The sequence below is a fragment of the Pezoporus wallicus genome, unplaced genomic scaffold (assembly GCF_028554395.1).
Source record: "Pezoporus wallicus isolate ANWC-B61680 ecotype Strahan unplaced genomic scaffold, APGP_CSIRO_Pwel_v1 contig_8013, whole genome shotgun sequence".
NCBI lineage: Eukaryota > Metazoa > Chordata > Aves > Psittaciformes > Psittacidae > Pezoporus > Pezoporus wallicus.
This window is the reverse complement of record NW_026636761.1, coordinates 907,577-925,438: the sequence shown is the minus strand read 5'-3', so window position 1 is coordinate 925,438 and position 17,862 is coordinate 907,577. Positions and strand designations below refer to the sequence as shown.

Here is a 17,862-nt window from a genome sequence, read left to right as displayed (position 1 = left end):
GACATGAGAAGCTTGCCAGTGGTTTTGGAAGGGTTTTGGCTGGATTTCCATCCCTCTTCCCTTGCTTCCCAGAGCTCCAGCCCATTTGCCATCAGTAAGTGGATGGAGCAGCAATGGCGGTGGAGTGGGGCAGGGGGGAGCAGAGGGGCTGCAGATGCAGGTACAGCAATGCACCCCAAATTGAGCTGCTTTCAGGCTGGGTTCTTGGCTGCTGGGAAGCTGAATTGCTCCTCTCTATAGAGCCCCACAGCCAGACCCTCTCACCAGCTCCTGTGTCTACTTGTGCCACCATCCCCTGCCCCATTGGAAGGACAGGAGGGCTCCCTTTGGTGCCTGGCACTCTGAACATCCATCCCAGCAGGATCCAACCTGCTTCTGCACTAAGACAGGACCTTTCCCCACCAAGCAGCTGCTTGCATTGCCTCCCCTCACCAAGGGGAGGGATAGGATGGAATAGGGGGGACGCAGACTTCCTGCTGCACCCCAAGCCTCGTAGAGGAGCAAGATCCACCCCAGGGCAGGATCTGGCCCCTCCAGGGACTCCAGGATGCCAGCTTTTCACAGAACCAGTGGATTACAGCGCATCAGCTCCAATCGATACCGTGCCGTGGCAGGAAGCAAAAGGAAACAAGGAACAAAAAGAGAATTCTCATTTGTGGAGGATTTGGGGCTTTTGTAGTGTTTGGTGGGAGAAAAAGAAAAGAGCCTGAGAAAAGACTGCGGGGGGAACACAGCAGGGTCCTCCCAACCAGGGCACCACCAGGGAGATGGGCATGGGATGGGAGCAGGGTGGGCATAGGGTGCTCCACTTCCACCAGCACAGGGGGGTTGAGTCCTTCCTACCTGGAGGAGGGCATCCACAGGGGGTTTAGCACAGAGGATAAAGAAGGGATGCTCAGCCCTCGGTCTGGTCCTGCTGAGATCCTCACAAAGAGCAACCAGGCTTGGAGATGCTCTGGACAAAAGTGAGGGGTTAAAGACAGGTTTTTGCCGACCCAAAGCTCTTACACAGGGATGAGCAGAAGAGATGCCCCGGGAGCTGCTGCCACAGACCCACTTTTGTCTGCAGCCCAAGCCCTCTGTGCAGGTAGTTTGTCTCATTGTCTGAGCTATTGATTCCCCCTGTGGCAAGCAAAGGCCCTGGCACAGCGAGTGGTGTCACTGATGGTCAGAGCGCTCTGCCCTTGCAAGAAATAGGCTGCTCCCTGGACCCCAAAATGGCCTTTTCCTATGGGACACGGTGGGATGGGGGATCCTGCACAGGGGACAGGAGTGGGGTCACCATGGGCTGCCCCACTCCCATACAGGGAACCTCAGAACAAGGAGAGCACCCAGGGGGGACCTGGCCTGGTTCTGTCACCCCATGTCAGTGGCTTGGGGGAGAACAATCTGGGTACCACAGCACGGCTCTCCCCACGGCTGCTTGGGATGAGGCTCACGTGCCTGCTCTGCATTGCGAGCTCTCATCGGCGCAGGGCGAAGAGCTCCGAAGGAGCTGCCCTTTCATTATTAATATGGTGATGATGTTTGATGCTGCGTGTGCACAGCGACGGCTCTGCCTCGGGTGGCACCGGCCACGGGAAGGGGTCGGTCCCTTCGTCAGCCTTTCCCCCATCCCAGCACCGCTCCGTGTCTCAGGTGGACATGGGTCCTCTCGGCTGCCCTGGGGATGCAGACCGTGAGCGCAACAGGGAGGGTGAAGTGCCACTGAGCTCTGTCTCATGGTGTCTCACTCTTCATGCCCCCACAGGAGCATGAAGCCAACCTGACCCCAGCCCCTGCCCGCTGCCACCACCGCTGTGATTCCCGCAGTCTTGGACCACGGAATAAAAGACAGTGTCTGGATCTGGGTTTAAAAGACTCATTTCAGTGCACGGGTTCAATCTCTTGTTGCTTCAGTTGTTTTCTGCCCTCAGGCCAAGCCAGGACCCCCGGGCATTGTGAGCAGAGCCAGTGCGGGGAAGGGAAATGCTGCTGGGAGCCGCAGCAGCCTCCCGGCATCCTCACATCAAACCTCTCTTCCGTTTTTGCCCTCCGGCCACAGCCCGAGACATGAATCATCCCTCGTCTGTCATTGATCCAGGCTGGGCTGCTAGCAGAAGCCCACTCCCCAACCAAACAAGCTGCTGTCAGCCCCGGGGAGTTGGCTGTGCCCAATGGACCCTGGCCCCAGTGTGTGCCCAAGTCCTTACACCCTGAGCATCCCATCCCTGCTGGCACAGCCGGTGGGGATCCAGGGCTGTGGGGCCACTGGAGGTGCAGGGTGGGAGCCAGGGACCCTTCCCAGGTCCCAGTGCTGCATCTACAGCCAGACCCCATCAGGGGTAGCAGGAGGTGACATGGCTTGGTGTGAGTCAGTGATGAGCCAGGCCAGCAAACCTGCTGGGGTGGCTTACCCTGAGCATCACTCGCATTTGTAGAATCATACAATGGTTTGGGTTGAAGGGACCTTAATGCTCACCCAGTTCCAACCCCCTGCCAGGGGCAGGGACACCTTCCACTAGAGCAGGTTGCTCCAAGCCCTGACCAACCTGGCCTTGAACACTGCCAGGGATGGGGCAGCCATAGAAACACAGCCCTTCACCGCTCTATTGCCGCAGCTCAGAGCACCACACACGAGCCTAAAGTCCAGGAGCATCACTGACACCCACTGAGCAAGACCCTGCACCCCTATGTCAGGGCGCAGCAGGGTCACCCCACGCACGACAGGGGCTACAAGGGTCCAGCCCTGCTTGCACAACCCCATCCTCCCCTCCCGCAGCAGCCCCGCGGGTCGGCGGTGGGTGATGTCAAGGTATGTTGGCTTGCAAATTAAACGTCAGCGGCTGCACGGTCCCGGCTCCATCTGCAGAAAATGAGTTGCTGGACTTGGAGAGGGTCCAGTTGTGCAGCTCGGCGTGCCTAACACCCAGGGCTGACAAGGCACTGAATCACTCCTGCCCGCGCTGCCAGGCCGCACGGAGCCAAGATACATTTCTTTTTAATGATAAGTTTTTATTGTTTGGAGTTCAGCTAAAACAGCCTCCTGGGTGCCCGCGGCCTCCTGCTTCCAGAGCAGCCAAGTGGTGCGGGGATGGAGCCTGGCTGGCGCTGGCGTGCTGAGCACCCCACCAGTGCAATGAGCTGGACGGTCTCAGCTGTAAAGGGAAGTCCTTGAAAAGCATCCGCAGGGAAGGAGCTGGGCTGCCAGCCATGAGCATTGCCCGGTAAATCCTCACAACATCCCTGCAGCCAAAGGCAGGATTTGGACCTGGCTGGGAGACAACACGCCCCAGAGAGCCTTAGGGCACTGATTGCCAGCCCAGCACTCAGGCAGCTCTGTCCGAAATGGGGTATGTGTCCTGGGAGATGCTGCTTGGACCCCTGGCCCCCAGCACACACAACCTGCCACCCCTGTGGTACCTGCCATGGCAGGGAGGCAGCCCCCACCCCAGTGAAGCCACATGGGAACTGATGGAGGGGTTTCAGTTGGGGTTGAGCTCCAGAGAATGAGAGCCGGGGGGGTTCAGGGCATCCCCCAGCCCCATTGTGCCGTCTGCCCAGGGGCCAGCCCCACACTGCAGGAGGGGGAGTGTGCAGGGGTCTCTAGGAGGATTTCCTTGGGCTTCAAGAGAGAACCCAGCCTCCCCCCAGCCGGATTAGCCCGGTGCTGAGCCCGCACTGCTCTCAGGATGCTCCTCTGAGCCACTCAGTAGCGCTCCTGCCCGCAGGTCAGACAAGCGGCAAATAAAAGATTTAAGGGAGGTGCTGCAAAGGTACGGTAAAGAAAACCACATCCCGGAGAGATAGTGGTAAATCAGGATGTTGGGGGGGGGAATGGTGTGTGGGAGCTGGCTGCACGCAGGGCCAGCACTGCTGCTCGGGGCTGGGAACGCTGGGCTTTGGGCGAGGGATGCTCCAGTGGGCATCGGTGTGACCCTGTGTGCCGGGGGGCCCTGCCGCTGCCTCCCCCCAGCCAGCACCAGCTTTCCACCATACACTGGGTTTTGTTAAGAGCCCCCTGCTACCCTTGGGCACACTGGTTTTGGGGGGGGGCGATGCCAATGCCCTCCCCCTCTCTGCCCATCCCTGCCTTAGCGGTGGATCTGAGCCCTGTCACCATGGGGTGCTGAGATGGGGACCGGAGCCTTGGAAAATGGGTGAGCGGGTCCCCGGGACACACACCCCCCCCCCCCCGGCCCCGAGCACCCCGTAACACCCAGGACCCGCTGGCCCCAACCGCTCCTTACCTGCTGCCGCCGCTCCAGCTGTGCGCCACATCTGGGCAGCTGCGGAGCCCCGGGGCAGGGCGAGGGGCTCGGATCCGGAATGACTCCGGAGCCACCGGGGTTGGGGGAGAAAGCGGGGGAGCCCCCGGGGCATCGCCGGGCGGTGTCCCCTGAGCGGGGCAGGGGGAGCCCCGGGGGGGGGGGAGCGGGGCGGGCGGGGAGGGAAGATCCACCCCCGTGTTCGTGCCCGTGTCCTCCCTCCCTCCTCTTCCTCCCTCCTCCTCTTCCTCCTCCTCCTCCGCCGCCGCCGCCGCCCGTCCTCCCGCCGCGGCCAGCCGGGCCGGGGGCTGCGCTGCCGGGGACGGGGGTCTGAAGGGGTCCGGGGGGGCTCTGAGCACTTGTGCTGGAAGTTGGCAACGCGATGGGGAACGAGCGCTGGAAAACCATGGGAGGAGCCTCGCAACTTGAGGATGGGCAGCAGGAGAAATCGCAGGTAACAGGGCGGGGGGCGGCGGGGGACAGCGGGGGGCAGCCCGGGGGTCCCACCGCATTTTATCCCCCCTCCCTTTATCTCGGTTCTCCCCATGGAGCCTCTCTCCCGGTGCAGCCCGGTGCTGTACCGGCCGTGCGGAGCCCCCGCGCTGCCTCCCGTCACCCCCATCCCCAATTACCGAGTTCTTTACCCGCACCCAGTGTCCCCCCACCCTCCAGCCTCTCTGCCGGGCAGCGGGTGACGCTTTGGGGCAGCCACACACGCCTGCGATGCCTTAAACTGCTTAAATAACCCTGCAAAAGGGATTTGGCATCTCAGCTCCCTGCTGCAGCCAGAGGCATCCCTCTCGCTTCGGGGTCTCCCAGCTGCTTGCGGCCTTGCCTTAACCTCCAGGACCGACCCCCGCCGGGTGCTGGTGTTGCGGTGGGGTGCGGTGAAGCGGTGGCAGAGCCTGCGGTGCCGCACACGTGCCGGAGCCTGTTCTCACAACCGGCCGCACGTGTCCAGCCCAGCGCGCAGGTAGCGGCCATCTGCCCGGCCTCCAGGCGCCGAGGGGCGGCGAGCAGGTAGGGGAGCGGAGGCACAAAGCGGCGTGGTGGGAAGGGAAGGAGTGTGGAGCGTGGGCAATAGTGCCTGGGAAGAGCTGGGGGACAGCGATGGAGCCTGTGGGTCAAGGGAAGGAGCTGAAGAGGGCAGCGCCCGCCGCTGCTCTGCACCCCGATGCTGGGTGAGCAGCCATGAGACACACTGACTCCCAGGTCTGCCACTTCCCCGTCCTCCTTCCACGGGCGGCGATGCAGGAAAGGGACTGCTGCCTGACTTCTCCCTTCTGCACGCCCTCCTCTGAGCCCTCTCCTCCCCGCTCAGTTCATCCATGGCAAAGGGCTCCCTTGCCTCGCTGGAGAGGGGCTGCCAGCACTGGGAGGCAGCAGAAGCTCCAGACCCCAGCGAGGAACCTCACTCTCCTCTCCCCTTCCTGGCACGCATCCCCTCCATGCAGGGCTCCAAGCAGTGGCATCTGGCTGGAGCCTCTATCCAACCAGCTCTGTGTCCCCCCATGGCTCCAAGGATGAGCTGGATAGGATGGATCGGACCCCAACACCCATATGGGGCTGGACAACACAGTCCAGAGCAGCGGTTCAGGCAGGGGCTTGCAAAGGAGGGACAGAGTATGCTGCACAGCCCGTCTCCCAGCTCCTGTAAGCTCCAGTGGAAACCCATCCCATCCCACCTGCATGCTCACCCACGGAGCCAGCTTGGTGTGATCACCAGCCCTCTCCTCTTCTTCCTCTCCCCGAGCTGCAAGGCACGGCGTGCTGTAGGAGCAGTGGCAGGCAGGCTTTGGATGACGGAGGAGAGCAGGTAACGGGAGTGGGATGCAGTTGGTCTGCCTCTGTGCCTGCAGGGACACAGGGAAGTGCAGCATTAGGCTCCGGGAGGATGTGGGTACAGGGGCTACAGCCCCATGGTGAGCAGGAAGGGGGCTGCAGCCCTGCACAAAGCTGAGCAGTAGCAGAGCTGGGCAGGCAGGAGGATGGAGAGGGACGGGCAGGGGAGCAGTGAGTGGCTGGGTTGTGCAATGAGCTGTTGGAGCAGCTCTAGAGTGAGCAATGGGTTGGGGGGTCCAGGGGCTGGCCCTTGCTGTCCTGGGGCTGCTTTGGAGCTGGGGGCACCCCGGCAGTAACGTGGGGGTACCTGGACTAAAGTTTGCTGCAGCAGCTGAGCCCTGGCAATGCAAACCTCAGCGTTCACCCACCCCAGAAGCAAGGCAGGGGTCCTGGTTTGTACCATGGCTCGGTGAGCAGAGCACCCAGGGGTGCCTGTGATCACTGCTACCATAGCACAGCTCAGAGCTTGCCTGGCGAGCCGGCAAAGAGCAGCGGCTTTGGCAGGAGCAAAGGGCACCTCCTCCTCGAGGAGCATCTCCCACGGCAGAGCTCAGCCTCTCCTGCCACCTCCCTCCATCCATGCTCCCCAAGGACCAGCCCATCTCCAGCTCTGCTCTCGCTGTCTCGGGGACAATTTGGCTCCTTTCCTTCCCTCCCCACAGGCTGCATGCGCTGGAGCTGCTGTCTCCCTTCACCCAGCACGGGCACTCGTGGGGGATACTTGGGGGGCATGATGGGCATTGGGGACCCACAGCCCCAGGGTGCAGGGCAGGCACAGTGTGACTGGGGCACCAAGGACCTTGTCCCATGGGTGGCCAAGCATTGAGCTAAACCTAAACCAGTGCAGGTCGTGGCTCAGCTTCACACCCGGGGTACAACAGTGCCGCGGTTCCTGCCTGAGGCTCCTTCCCAAGCTCCATCCCCAGCTCCAGAGCAGGTTTGAGAGTGAAGCTCTGCTCTTCCTGGGCACATCCCAGACTCTCAGCTTCTGCTCTCCTTAGGAAGAGGTGATGTGGAGACACCGGGACCTCCAGCCCGATGGGTGTCCCCAGGGGGACATCAATAACCAAGGGTAGGGCGATGTCCTGCAGCTGTCTGAAAGTCCTGCCAGGAAGACCCAGCAGCCTAAGGCCATGGCACGGGCAGCAAAGACCCTGGAGTCACCAGGGCTGTGTCCATGCTGGGGCAGGAGCATGGGGCAGAGGTGTCTGCAGGGCCCCATGCTGGGAGCTGAGGGGGTTGAGGGGACCCACACCCCACTTCGGAACATCGCTGGTGCCGCTGGTGGAGCGTTTCCCTCCTCTCCCCACTGCAGGTTGCCAGGTAACACAACCTGCCAGCAGGATGCTGTGGGACTCGTAAAGCTGCCGCCGCGTGGGATCTGGTGGTGGCAAGCAGAGGGGGGTCACTTGCCAAGGGGATTGGTCCCCGCTTCCTTCCCCAATTCCCAGTGCCAGTGGGAGGGCAGCGACGCTGGGGCTTGAAGGCTGGAAAACATCTGGATACAGCTGCGGGGTTTCAGTGTGTTAAAGGATTTGTGTGGCTGCAGGAAATGAGCATCAGCCGTGCGTGGCTCTGCTCCTGAAACCCTTGATGCTCAGATGGGTGCCTCGGTCATCGCAGCCCATCTGGGTGTCCCAGCAGGCAGGATTTGAGCTGGGAACATCAGTATAGTGGGGAGCAGCAGCGCGAGGGATGGGAGGATGCAGAGCTGCTGTGATAGCCAGGACAGCCACAGGGACATCTCATGCTCCAGATCCCAAACCACCCAATGCCGGCCTCTGGTCCCTCCTGTCAGTTCTATGCTTGCAGGGTGCTGAGGGGCTGGACTGAGCCCAGGACCCTGCTGTCCATGCAAGGTTGTCAGTGACAGGCACCTTTGTCTGGCACCATCCTGCTGCTCCCCGCTGCCCCTCGTGCCCCCAGGCCAGGGCTCCATATCCGCAATCACAGGGCGAACTCCTCCACGTGTTGCTCACCAAAAGCTCCCTTCATTGCCTTTGACATCTTTTAATGCACACCAAGGGGCTGAGCCTGGGGCTGCCTCACTGCAAGGTCCCTGCAGGGTAGCTTCGCATTCAACCCAGCACCATTTGCATCTCCAGCCTCACTCTATGGGCTAGAGAAAACACCCAGAGCATCCCCTGGGGCTGGTGGGACACGCATGGACCGCAGGCCCTTGGTCAGACCAGCCCCACTGCAGCTGGGGGGTCACCTTAATGCAAATGGTTGCGGGAGCGTGCATGAATTGAAGGGTGCTTGAAGGAAGGTGTCACTCCAGATAGATGTGCACAGGAGGGGACAGGGCCTGGGCAATCTTTGCAGATGCAGCAATTTTCCCCTCGTTTCTGGGGAAAGCAGGCTTTGTCTCTCCGAATCTGCAGCGTTCTGGCAGCCCTGCAATGCCTTGTGACAGCCGCAGCCGGGGTCAGGGGAGAATCACAGCCTCTGTCCTGCAGGTGCAATGAGAAGGGGAGCTGGCGGGGGGGGGACAGGGGCTGATGGGGTTAGGAGGCAGCCCGCTCCCTCTCGTTGATGGCAGCGCTTCACACTCTGCAAGGAGAAAAGGCTCTCGGTGTGCACGGAGCAGCTCCCATGGGCTGAGCCAATGGGTCCCTGCAGCAGCAGAACTGCCCCAGGGGCTTTGGGGGGGTGTCAGAGACCTTTTCTATAGCAACTCCCCATCACCAGAGGCTCTGGAACAGGTCTGAGGGCTTTGTGAGCAGCGCTCCCCACCAGCAGGCAGTGAGGGCACAAGGGGGACTTGGATGTGTGGCCCTGCGCAGAGCAGGTCCCCACGATGCTTTGGGTGCCACGTCCCCATCATCTACCTGCAGCCTCCTCTTGGTTCAGCCCCTGCCTTCCCTCTCCTCCTTGCTACCCCTGCAGTCCCTGCTTTGGGGGATACAGGGGGTGTTTTCCCTTTTTCTCCCCATTTTTGTGCCCAGGGCAGCAGGGATCCCTGCACTGCACCTCCACTGGAGCATCACCTCCTTAGATAACACACACCACCGGCTGCTCTCGTTGCTGTTTCATACCTTCAGCTCCAGGCGGGTTTAGCTGCTTTGTTCACTGAGCTCCGTGGTCCCCTCCTCTGCCATCACCCCCATGTCCAACATCACCTCCCTCATTGCTGGACCCACCCCCCCCTCCCCAAAGCCTGTGAGGGCTTGAACCCACCTGTGTGATGAAGGGCAGCGGGATGGGTGCGATGGTGTCCGTGTCTCTGCCGCAGAGGATGAGCTGCGGGTACATCCTGTGCACGGTCCTGCTCTCGGTGGCCGTCCTCCTGGCCGTGACGGTGACGGGGGCCATCCTCTTCATGAACCACTACCACACCCCCGTCACCGAGTCACCCCCGGTCATCAGCACCAACCCCGAGGAAGCCAACGCGCTGGTCACCATCGAGAAAGCCGACAGCTCCCGCATCAACATCTTCATTGACCCCAACTGCCCCGACGCAGCGGGCACCGTGGGGCGCCTGGAGGGGCTGCAGAGCTCCTTGCTGCGTGCCATCACCGACCACGATGCCGAGGCCAAGGCCAGCAAGAGCCAGCAGAAGGCTCTGCTGGTCACCGTGGCGGATGAGGTGGCCAAGCTGCTGACACACGCCGTGCAGCTGCGTGCCGACTGCGACGGCCTCAAGAAGGGGCACAGCGCCATGGGGCAGGAGCTCAGCGCCCTGCAGGGAGAGCAGGGCAGGCTCATCCAGGTGAGCTGGGGCTGGGGGTGATGCAGGGTGCTCCTTGGGGACCCTCATGTACTGATGTCCCCAGGGACATGGCTGCTTGCATCTCTTGCCCATGGTATCCGGGGGAGATGAACTGAGGTTTAAGATGGGTGCTCGGGAATTGATCAGCTCTGAGTAGAGCTGGGCACAGCACAGGACCATCCCAAGGGTTGTTCATGCAGCAATCACACACACACACACACACACACACACACACACCCCCACTTACCTGGGTATGCCAGGGGCACCACTGGATGCTCGGCTCCATGCCCATCCCTCCTGGTGCTCATCTCCCTCCATCCGGAGCTGCTCAATCCCGCTGCTTCACTTCACTCCCCATCCTGCTGCTCTGACACAAGCCACCCCATGTCACTCACCCAGCCCGGGTCACCTCAGGGGATGGCAGAGAGCTGGCGGCTATCTCAGGACACGGCTATTCCTGCCTCCTCCATGATCCCATCCCTTGCCCAGAGATGCTCTTTATCCCACGGGGTGGCGTCACCAACACCCCCAAGTCTGGGTGACAAATAGGAGCTATCTGGACCCTGACCCCCAGCCAAAAAGCATTGGAGATGCCATATGGGATCTGCTGTGGCTTCTATGTCCCCACTGGGTGCCCACGAGCCCATAACCTGGCAGGGAGCATTGCTGCCATAGCCTGGCCATGGGAGCAGGCAGAGCATCCTCACTGCGGGTGGTGAAGGGGCTGTGGTGTGGAAGGGGTTTAACCACATTTAACCACAGTTCCTTGCCCCCTCCTGCCCACAGCTGCTCTCGGAGAGCCAGACCAACATGGCTCGGCTGGTGAGCTCCGTCAGCGACGTCCTCGACACGCTGCAGAAGGAGCGAGGTGGAGCCCGGCCCCGGCTCAAGGCTGACCTGCAGCGAGCACCGGCCAGGGGAGCGCGGCCCCGGGGCTGCTCCAATGGTGAGATGTGGGTCCTCATCGGTCCCTCTGGCAGGTCTCTGCCCCCGTGAGAAGGAGGGAGAACACTGCGTGAGGTGGGGGAAACCAGCCCGGAGAAGGGGTTTAATAGAGCAGAGGGGTTGGCAAGGTGAGGGGGGAGATGGAGCAGAAGGGAGATGGAAACTTGTGTCCTAGAAGGAGCGGTTCTCACCGTGCAGCCTGCGGTTGTCCACAAACCAGCCTGCCAAGCCAGCACAAAACCCACTTCACACCCTTGCAGACCTCCTTGCTCTCCATACAGATGCAGCTCTAAAAAAAGCAGAGTAAAAGGGGTAAAAGCAGAGCAAAAAGTGACTTTTCACCTCCACTTGGGCACAGAGGGCAGCGCTGTACGGGACTCACAGCCACATTCTTCATCATTTGGTTGAGATGAAGCTGAGTAAGACTGTCCTGGGGCTGTGAGCAAGTGCTCACACTGCCTGCAGCTACCTCCAGGCATCAGCTCCCTCATCCCCATCTGGGTCCCTGCCTGCCTTTGCAATCACGCAGGGACACGGGGTCAGTCCTGGCTGCCCTGAGAGGTCCCCATGGTGGCTGCATCCCCCCGAGCATCACTCGCTTTGAGCATCAGAGGAGAAAGAGCAAGGCAGCACCAAGCAGCCAACTAGAGCTGGCAGCAAGGTTGAGAGCCTGAAAGAGATGGCAAGACATCAAATTAGATCACTAATTAACCAGCCTTCCTCTTGTCCCACCCCATCCCAATGCCACCCTGCAGGCTCCCGGCCCCGAGACTGCTTTGACATCTATGTGAGCGGACAGCAAGAGGATGGGATTTACTCCATCTTCCCCACACACTATCCCTCCGGCTTCCAGGTCTACTGTGACATGACAACCGATGGGGGTGGCTGGACGGTGAGCTGCTGCCGTGCTGGGGATGCCAGCGTGCTGCCACCGCTGGCCATGGGATGCTGGGGTGGGAGATGTCACTCTTGGCACTTGAATGTGTCATTGGGATTGGGGGAGAAATGTTAATGGGGTCTGGCTGTGCATGGGGTGCCGGCTCCCGTAGGGAAGTGAGCAAATGGGCTTGGCCATGTTACCTGTGCCAGCACTGCCCAGTGCTTCCAGCCAGAGCACGGTGGCTTTGCCTTGGGTCTGGGGAGCTGGAAATGGAGGGTGGTTTAAGGCAGGGAGCTGGATGCCATGGCTGGAGTTCATCCTTGGTGGGGCCGGTGCCATGGGACACGTGGCTGTGCTTTGCCCTGTCCTTGTGGTCCTGGTGAGCTGGGACCAGGATAGACCCCAAACCTGGCACACTTTGCCTTGTCTAATGCAGGGGTGCACGGGGGGGCTCATTCACTGCACTCATTCACTCATTCATTGCCCTGGCCTATTTGCTTTGCTGCAACGTCCCCACAATGCTCCATCCCTGGCAGTGTTCAAGACCAGGCTGGACGAAGCCTTGGGTGAGATGGTTTAGTGTGAGGTGTCCCTGCCCATGGCAGGGGGGTTGGAACTGGATGATCTTAACGTCCTTTACAACCCTAACTATTCTATGATTCTATAATAATAAGTAATAGTAACAGAGGCAGTGAGCAGGGTGTGCCAGGGAGCTGGCAGGGGCTCAGTGGGCAGCAGCCTCTCCCTAAGGCCAGGCTGGGTGAGCCCAGCAGCCAGCACCCCTCCATCTGGGTGCTCTAGGAAACAAATCCCCACGATCTGATTCCCATAAGAAGCTTTGAGCAGCGCCAGGACAGAGCTTACCCCGCTGCCCTCGAGGGGCTCCTGAGCCTCCGACCTCAGTGCCCAGCGCCCACCCCTGCGGGCGGCCATGCACAGCTTGTACCAGTGGGGAAACTGAGGCACGGCCGGGAACCAGCTCCTCGGGGGCTCATAGAGGGGAAAAGGGGGGACCGCCCTTGGCTCGCCAGGGTGGGAAGGGTCCTTACAAGCCCCGAGCGCAGCCTCCGGCAGCGCCAGCCGAGCTCAAGCGCTGCCCGAATCGCAGCCCAAGGTGATTAGCGAGGCACTCAGAGGCTTATTTAAAGCTGCTGCAGACGGGAGGGCTCCGGCTGGGCTGGGAAGGGGGCGAAGGGAAGGATTTGACACCAGCAGCGCCGTGGGCTCTGTCAGTGGGGCGGGCACGGCGCGGCCAAGGAGCCGAGCCAGGTGCCGAATCCCGGCGCTCCGGAGATGGGCGCATCCAGAGCAGCGCTGAGGATGCTCGCCCCAGGCTCCCGTTCCCGTTTCCTGGGGTTGCTCTGCAGCACAGGGTCCTAAACGTACCTGCGGTCCCTTGGGGTGCAGGGGGTGTCTGAGCCATGTCCCATGGGGTTGGGGGTGCAGGGTGGTCCTTGGGGCTCTCCAGGGCTCCAGGTGCAGCGCAGAGCCTGGGAAATTTCCCTCCTCCTCCTCCTCCGGAGCGCTCACTCCTGACATTTGGGCTCATTTGCATGTGGGTGGGTGGATGGAAGCGATGGCAGCAGCTGAATCAATTTTGACTCGGGAGCTTGGGAGCTGCTGAGCTCAGCTTTAGCCTGCATGGACAGCTTAGGGACCTCGGGGAGCTGCCCTGACAGCCTGCTGGGGACAAACCTGGCCGGGGTGGCTGCTCAGCACCATCCTGTCCCCATTGCTTCACCTCTAGTGTCACCCCATTCGCTTGCCGGAGGTCCTTGGTCATTCGTCTTCATTGGGAAGGCTGAGCAAGGCACAGCGCTCGCTGGACCATCGCTTCTGCTTCCCACTGTGGCCACATCCAGCCTGGGACGGTCTGGTTCAGTGGCAACAGGAGCATCTGCGTCCTGTGCTCAGCACTGACTTTAACTGCAGCTGAGCCAAGCACGGCAGCAGCACCAGGATGCAGCCATGTAATTGCTCATCCTGACCCCGACTTCCCACTTTGGCACTCACCTCCAGCATGTAATTAAAGTAGTAACAGGGTGATGGAGGGCAGGGGGGGGCTCAGCATCCTGGAGGCCCGAAAAAGCTGCCTTTCACATGCTGTTGTCTTTGGAAGTCTTTGCAAACATTCCATGCACCTCATGGTGCCCCTGAGCCTCCATCGCTGCCCTGCTGGAGCTGGGATCAGCATCTCGGCTCTGTGAGCAACGGTGCTGTGATGGCTCTGGCCACCTCAGCATCATTGTCCACAGTGGGAAAGCTGAAAGATGCGTAAGAAAAGGCTGTGCCAGCAGGGTGAGGGCTGTGGTAATGTTAAGTGACAGCTTCCAGCTTCATGGGCACCTGTCACACAGAGGATGCTGGTGGGGATGGCTGCTCCCATCCTGCTCATCACCCGCTGGAGGGTCCTGGAGCGGGCTGGGGGTTTGAGCAGACACCAATGCATTTACACTCAGGCTGGGCTGAGCCGAAGGCAGGGGCTGAGAGCAGCCTGGGGTGACGTGTGCTGTTCCCAAAGGATAGGATTTATGTGTCACCATGAACGGGGACAAGACACTTCTGCCGGTGGGGACAGTGCTGCCGGTCACAGTGCTCACCGGCTGTGACACAGGGTTGGCGCTTCCCAGGGTCTGGCTCCTGTGGTGCTCCGAGGTTGTCTTGTCCATCGCTGAACCCAAAGATGGAGATGGGGGCTGCAGGGAACCCCACAGGGCTGAGGCTATGGGGTCCATGCTGTGGCTGCTGGAAACCAGGAGCTTGAGCACTGAGGTGTGAGGTCGAGCATCTCCCCAGGCTGTGGCTGTGATTTGAGCCTGATGGGGTTTGGTGGGAGCTGGCATCGGGGGGCTGTGAGGAGAAGGAGCAGAGCCCTCCCTCCCCGCTAGCACCATGGTAGGCACCGGCTGGCGCTCCCACTTTCCTCTGGTTTTAACCCATTTTCTGGCTTGGCACCTTTGCAGGAGCCTGTCCCTGCCCTGTGAGCTCAGAGCGACCGGGGGAGGCAGAGAGCGGGGGAGATAAATATTTTAGCTTTGCCTTTAAAGAAGGGAAGGAAATCCTTTTTGCTTAAGAGGAGGGTGATGCATATTTGATGAGGAGGAGCAGAGCAGCGAGGCAGGGCTGCGAGCCTGCGGTCACCGGTGCTCACAGCATCCCGGTGCGGGGAGGCAGCTCCCACATCCCCGGCGGATGCAGGGGTGAAGCACAAGGGATGATGAGGATGGAGCAGGAGCCTCAGGAGGACACAGCACCTCCAGCAACCTCCCGGCCTGCTTTCAAGCCCCTCGGGGCTGAGCTTGGTGGGCAGCGAGGCTCCAAGGGCTGCTGCGATGCCTGAGGTGATGATTCCTGAGCATGCCAAAAGCTCAGCCACGGGGACGTGCCCCGCACGCTTCCCTGGGCACTGCTCAGCAATTGGCCTATTTACAACCTCGGGTCAAAGCCGATTAGGAGGGAGATCGGTGCCGCTTCTGCTGCCTTCCCTGCATGGCAGCACTGGAGCCAAGGAAAATCAGCTTCAGGGCCCCATCCAGCACCATCCCCCTTCCCAGCAAGCCTCAAGAAAGCCCCTTTAAATAGGCTTAACCACAGCTTCTCAAGTGCTCAACGCAGGGATAAAAATTAAGGCTCTAATTCTAGAAGGTAAGTACAGCAGGATCAGAGCCGTGCCGAGGAGCGCGCCGGAGCAGGGCATCCGCAGCCCCCCAAAACACCCATTGTAAAGGGCAAACACAAGCTGAGTCTCCTTTGCATTCTGGGATGAAACCCTGCCTGTGCAAGAGGGTAGGAGCAGCCAGGAGCATCCCTGCGGCACGGCAAAGCACGGTGCTTCCCGGCCGGCACAAGGACTCAGCTGCATTGCCCGAGCCTGGGATGCTGGAACCAGGGTGAATGGGCTCAGCAGCACAGCCCAGACTTAGAACCAAGGTGCCAGCACATGGGATGGCTGTTCCCAAATCACTGCTGTGGCCATGGGAACGCAGCGCTTGGTGGCAATCGGGCAGGCTGGCTCAGCCAAGTTTAATGCAATTAATCCAGGGCTGGAGGCTTAATTAAGTTCAAATGGCTGGACACAGAACAGCATTTTCTGGATCAGTGTCAACAAATCAAGCCCGAAAGTATGGATAAAAGGGGGATGAAACGCACAGGGCATGACGTGCTGATGAGCAACGGGAGAGGAAAAAGGGAGGAGGAGAGATGTGCTCAGCCTCAGGGATGTGCCCGTGGGCACTGGCCACCTTCCTGCAGGAGCACACTGTGGCTTTCCCAAGCTCTGCTCCCATTTCCAGGCAGAGGATCCAGCGGAGGGCTTTGAACCAACTCACCCATCCCTGGGAGCTGGCACATAATGATCCAGCATCCCCCTGGGGACCTGCACACCAGCACATCCCTGAGCTGAAAGGGTTTAATTTGCACCATGGCGGGGAGCCCGGGGTGCGCAGGCTCGGAGCAGCCCCATACCTGATGCCCTGTGTGTTTCCTCAGGTGTTCCAGCGGCGGGAGGACGGCTCCGTGAACTTCTTCCGTGGCTGGGAAGCCTACAGGGATGGCTTTGGGAAGCTGACGGGGGAGCACTGGTTAGGTGTGTGGGGCTGGCAGCGCTGCTGGGAAGCCTGCGGTCCGCTATGCAAGGGAATGGACACCAAGACCAGGCAGGGGGGGACCGGGTGGGTGCACAGGGGCAGGGAAGCGATGGGGCTGTTGCCTCCAATCACAACCCATGCCCTTGGCCATGCAGCAAGAGCAGAGCAAGGGCTGGAGGGTGGGAATCGCTCCATGTCCTACCCCACACCCTGTGTATGGGCTCCATCCTCAGTGGGGTCCCCGCGTTCACCCTCTGCCTCCGCCGCAGGGCTGAAGCGCATCCACATGCTGACAGTGCAGGGCAGCTACGAGCTCCGCATCGACCTGGAGGACTTTGACAATGGCACCGCCTTCGCCCACTACGGCAGCTTCGGCGTGGGGCTCTTCTCTGTTGACCCCGAGGAGGACGGGTACCCCATCTCCATCGCTGACTACTCGGGCACGGCAGGTAGGGACCCCATAACCCACGGTGGGGCGTCAGCATCCTCCTCCGGTGCTGCATCCCTGCAGCCACAGGGAGCCGGAGGCAGGAGAGGGGCTGCATCTGGGTATTTGCAGGCTGGGTGACCCCCAAGTGCCTTGTACATCACCAAAGGGTGCCCAGGGGAGCTCCATAGGGCAAGGAGCTTGCCCAAAGGCGAGGTGAGGGGCAGGAAGGGCCCATCATGGCTCCCTTTTCCCCGGGGCAGGTGACTCCTTCCTGAAGCACAACGGGATGAAGTTCACCACCAAGGACCTGGACAACGACCACTCGGAGAACAACTGTGCGGCTTTCTACCACGGCGCCTGGTGGTACCGCAACTGCCACACCTCCAACCTCAACGGGCAGTACCTCAAGGGCCACCACAGCTCCTACGCCGACGGCATCGAGTGGTCCTCCTGGACCGGCTGGCAGTACTCCCTCAAGTTCACCGAGATGAAGATCCGGCCTGTCCGCGAGGAGAATTAGGTGGATGGCATGAGACCCCCCCACCCCCTGCCCTTCCCCACCACCCCACCGCCCCATTCCCCCGTCTCCCACCCTCCCCATGCTCCCTAAGGGCTGACTCATCTTCAAGATGCACCTGGGAGCACCACTGAGGGTGTCTTTAGCCCCCAGGCACCCGTGGACATCACTGGACCTTTCCTTCCTGCTGCCACAGCTCTCCTGCAGCCAAACTGGGTGTCCTGGACAGAGTGTGACCCACAGCTGGTGCCCATGGAAGAGAGGGCTGTGGGATGCAGTGATGTGGGAAGTGGTACCCAGCAAGGAAAAGGAGGGAGGGAGCAGGGCTGCAGCAGCCTGGGCAGATGGGACACCTCCATTCATCTCTGCTTCAGACACAGACACCCAGCAGTGGCCTCACTGAGCTGAACAGGGACTGGGGGACACTCAGTGTGTGGAGCCCTGAGCCCCACAGAGCCCAGAGGGCAAAGCTGCTGCTCCATGGTCCCAGCTCACCCCATGGTGCTACTGGGATGGGGAGGGCTCGGCTGTGCCGGCACCAGACTGTGGCAGTGACTCCTTCTCTGGTCTGTAAACCCCTCACCTCTCCCCCTGCAAGAGGATGCAGCTACAAAGGGACAAACTCCTCAGTCCCCATCGCCCCTGGCCTGGTGCTGCAAGGACCCAGCACTGAGCAGCACGGAGCTGTTTTAGCAGAGCTCGG

At 61.0% G+C, this 17,862-nt stretch overlaps 1 protein-coding gene across 2 annotated transcripts; it reads left to right on the top strand.

Moving 5' to 3' along the window:
* Positions 1–4,485: 4,485 nt before the first annotated feature.
* On the top strand, positions 4,486–17,579 carry FIBCD1 (fibrinogen C domain containing 1). Of its 2 annotated transcripts, none has more exons than XM_057401549.1 (7): positions 4,486–4,701; positions 9,325–9,801; positions 10,588–10,747; positions 11,502–11,638; positions 16,115–16,211; positions 16,482–16,661; positions 16,903–17,578. In XM_057401549.1, the coding sequence occupies exons 1-7, from the start codon at positions 4,630–4,632 to the stop codon at positions 17,160–17,162; spliced, it is 1,383 nt and encodes a 460-aa protein (XP_057257532.1). In that variant the 5' UTR covers positions 4,486–4,629; the 3' UTR covers positions 17,163–17,578. The 2 variants fall into 2 exon arrangements, with proteins under 2 accessions (XP_057257532.1, XP_057257533.1); XM_057401550.1 differs by lacking the exon at positions 4,486–4,701 and adding an exon at positions 5,924–6,063 and having other exon boundaries at positions 16,903–17,579.
* The last annotated feature ends 283 nt before the right edge of the window (positions 17,580–17,862 follow it).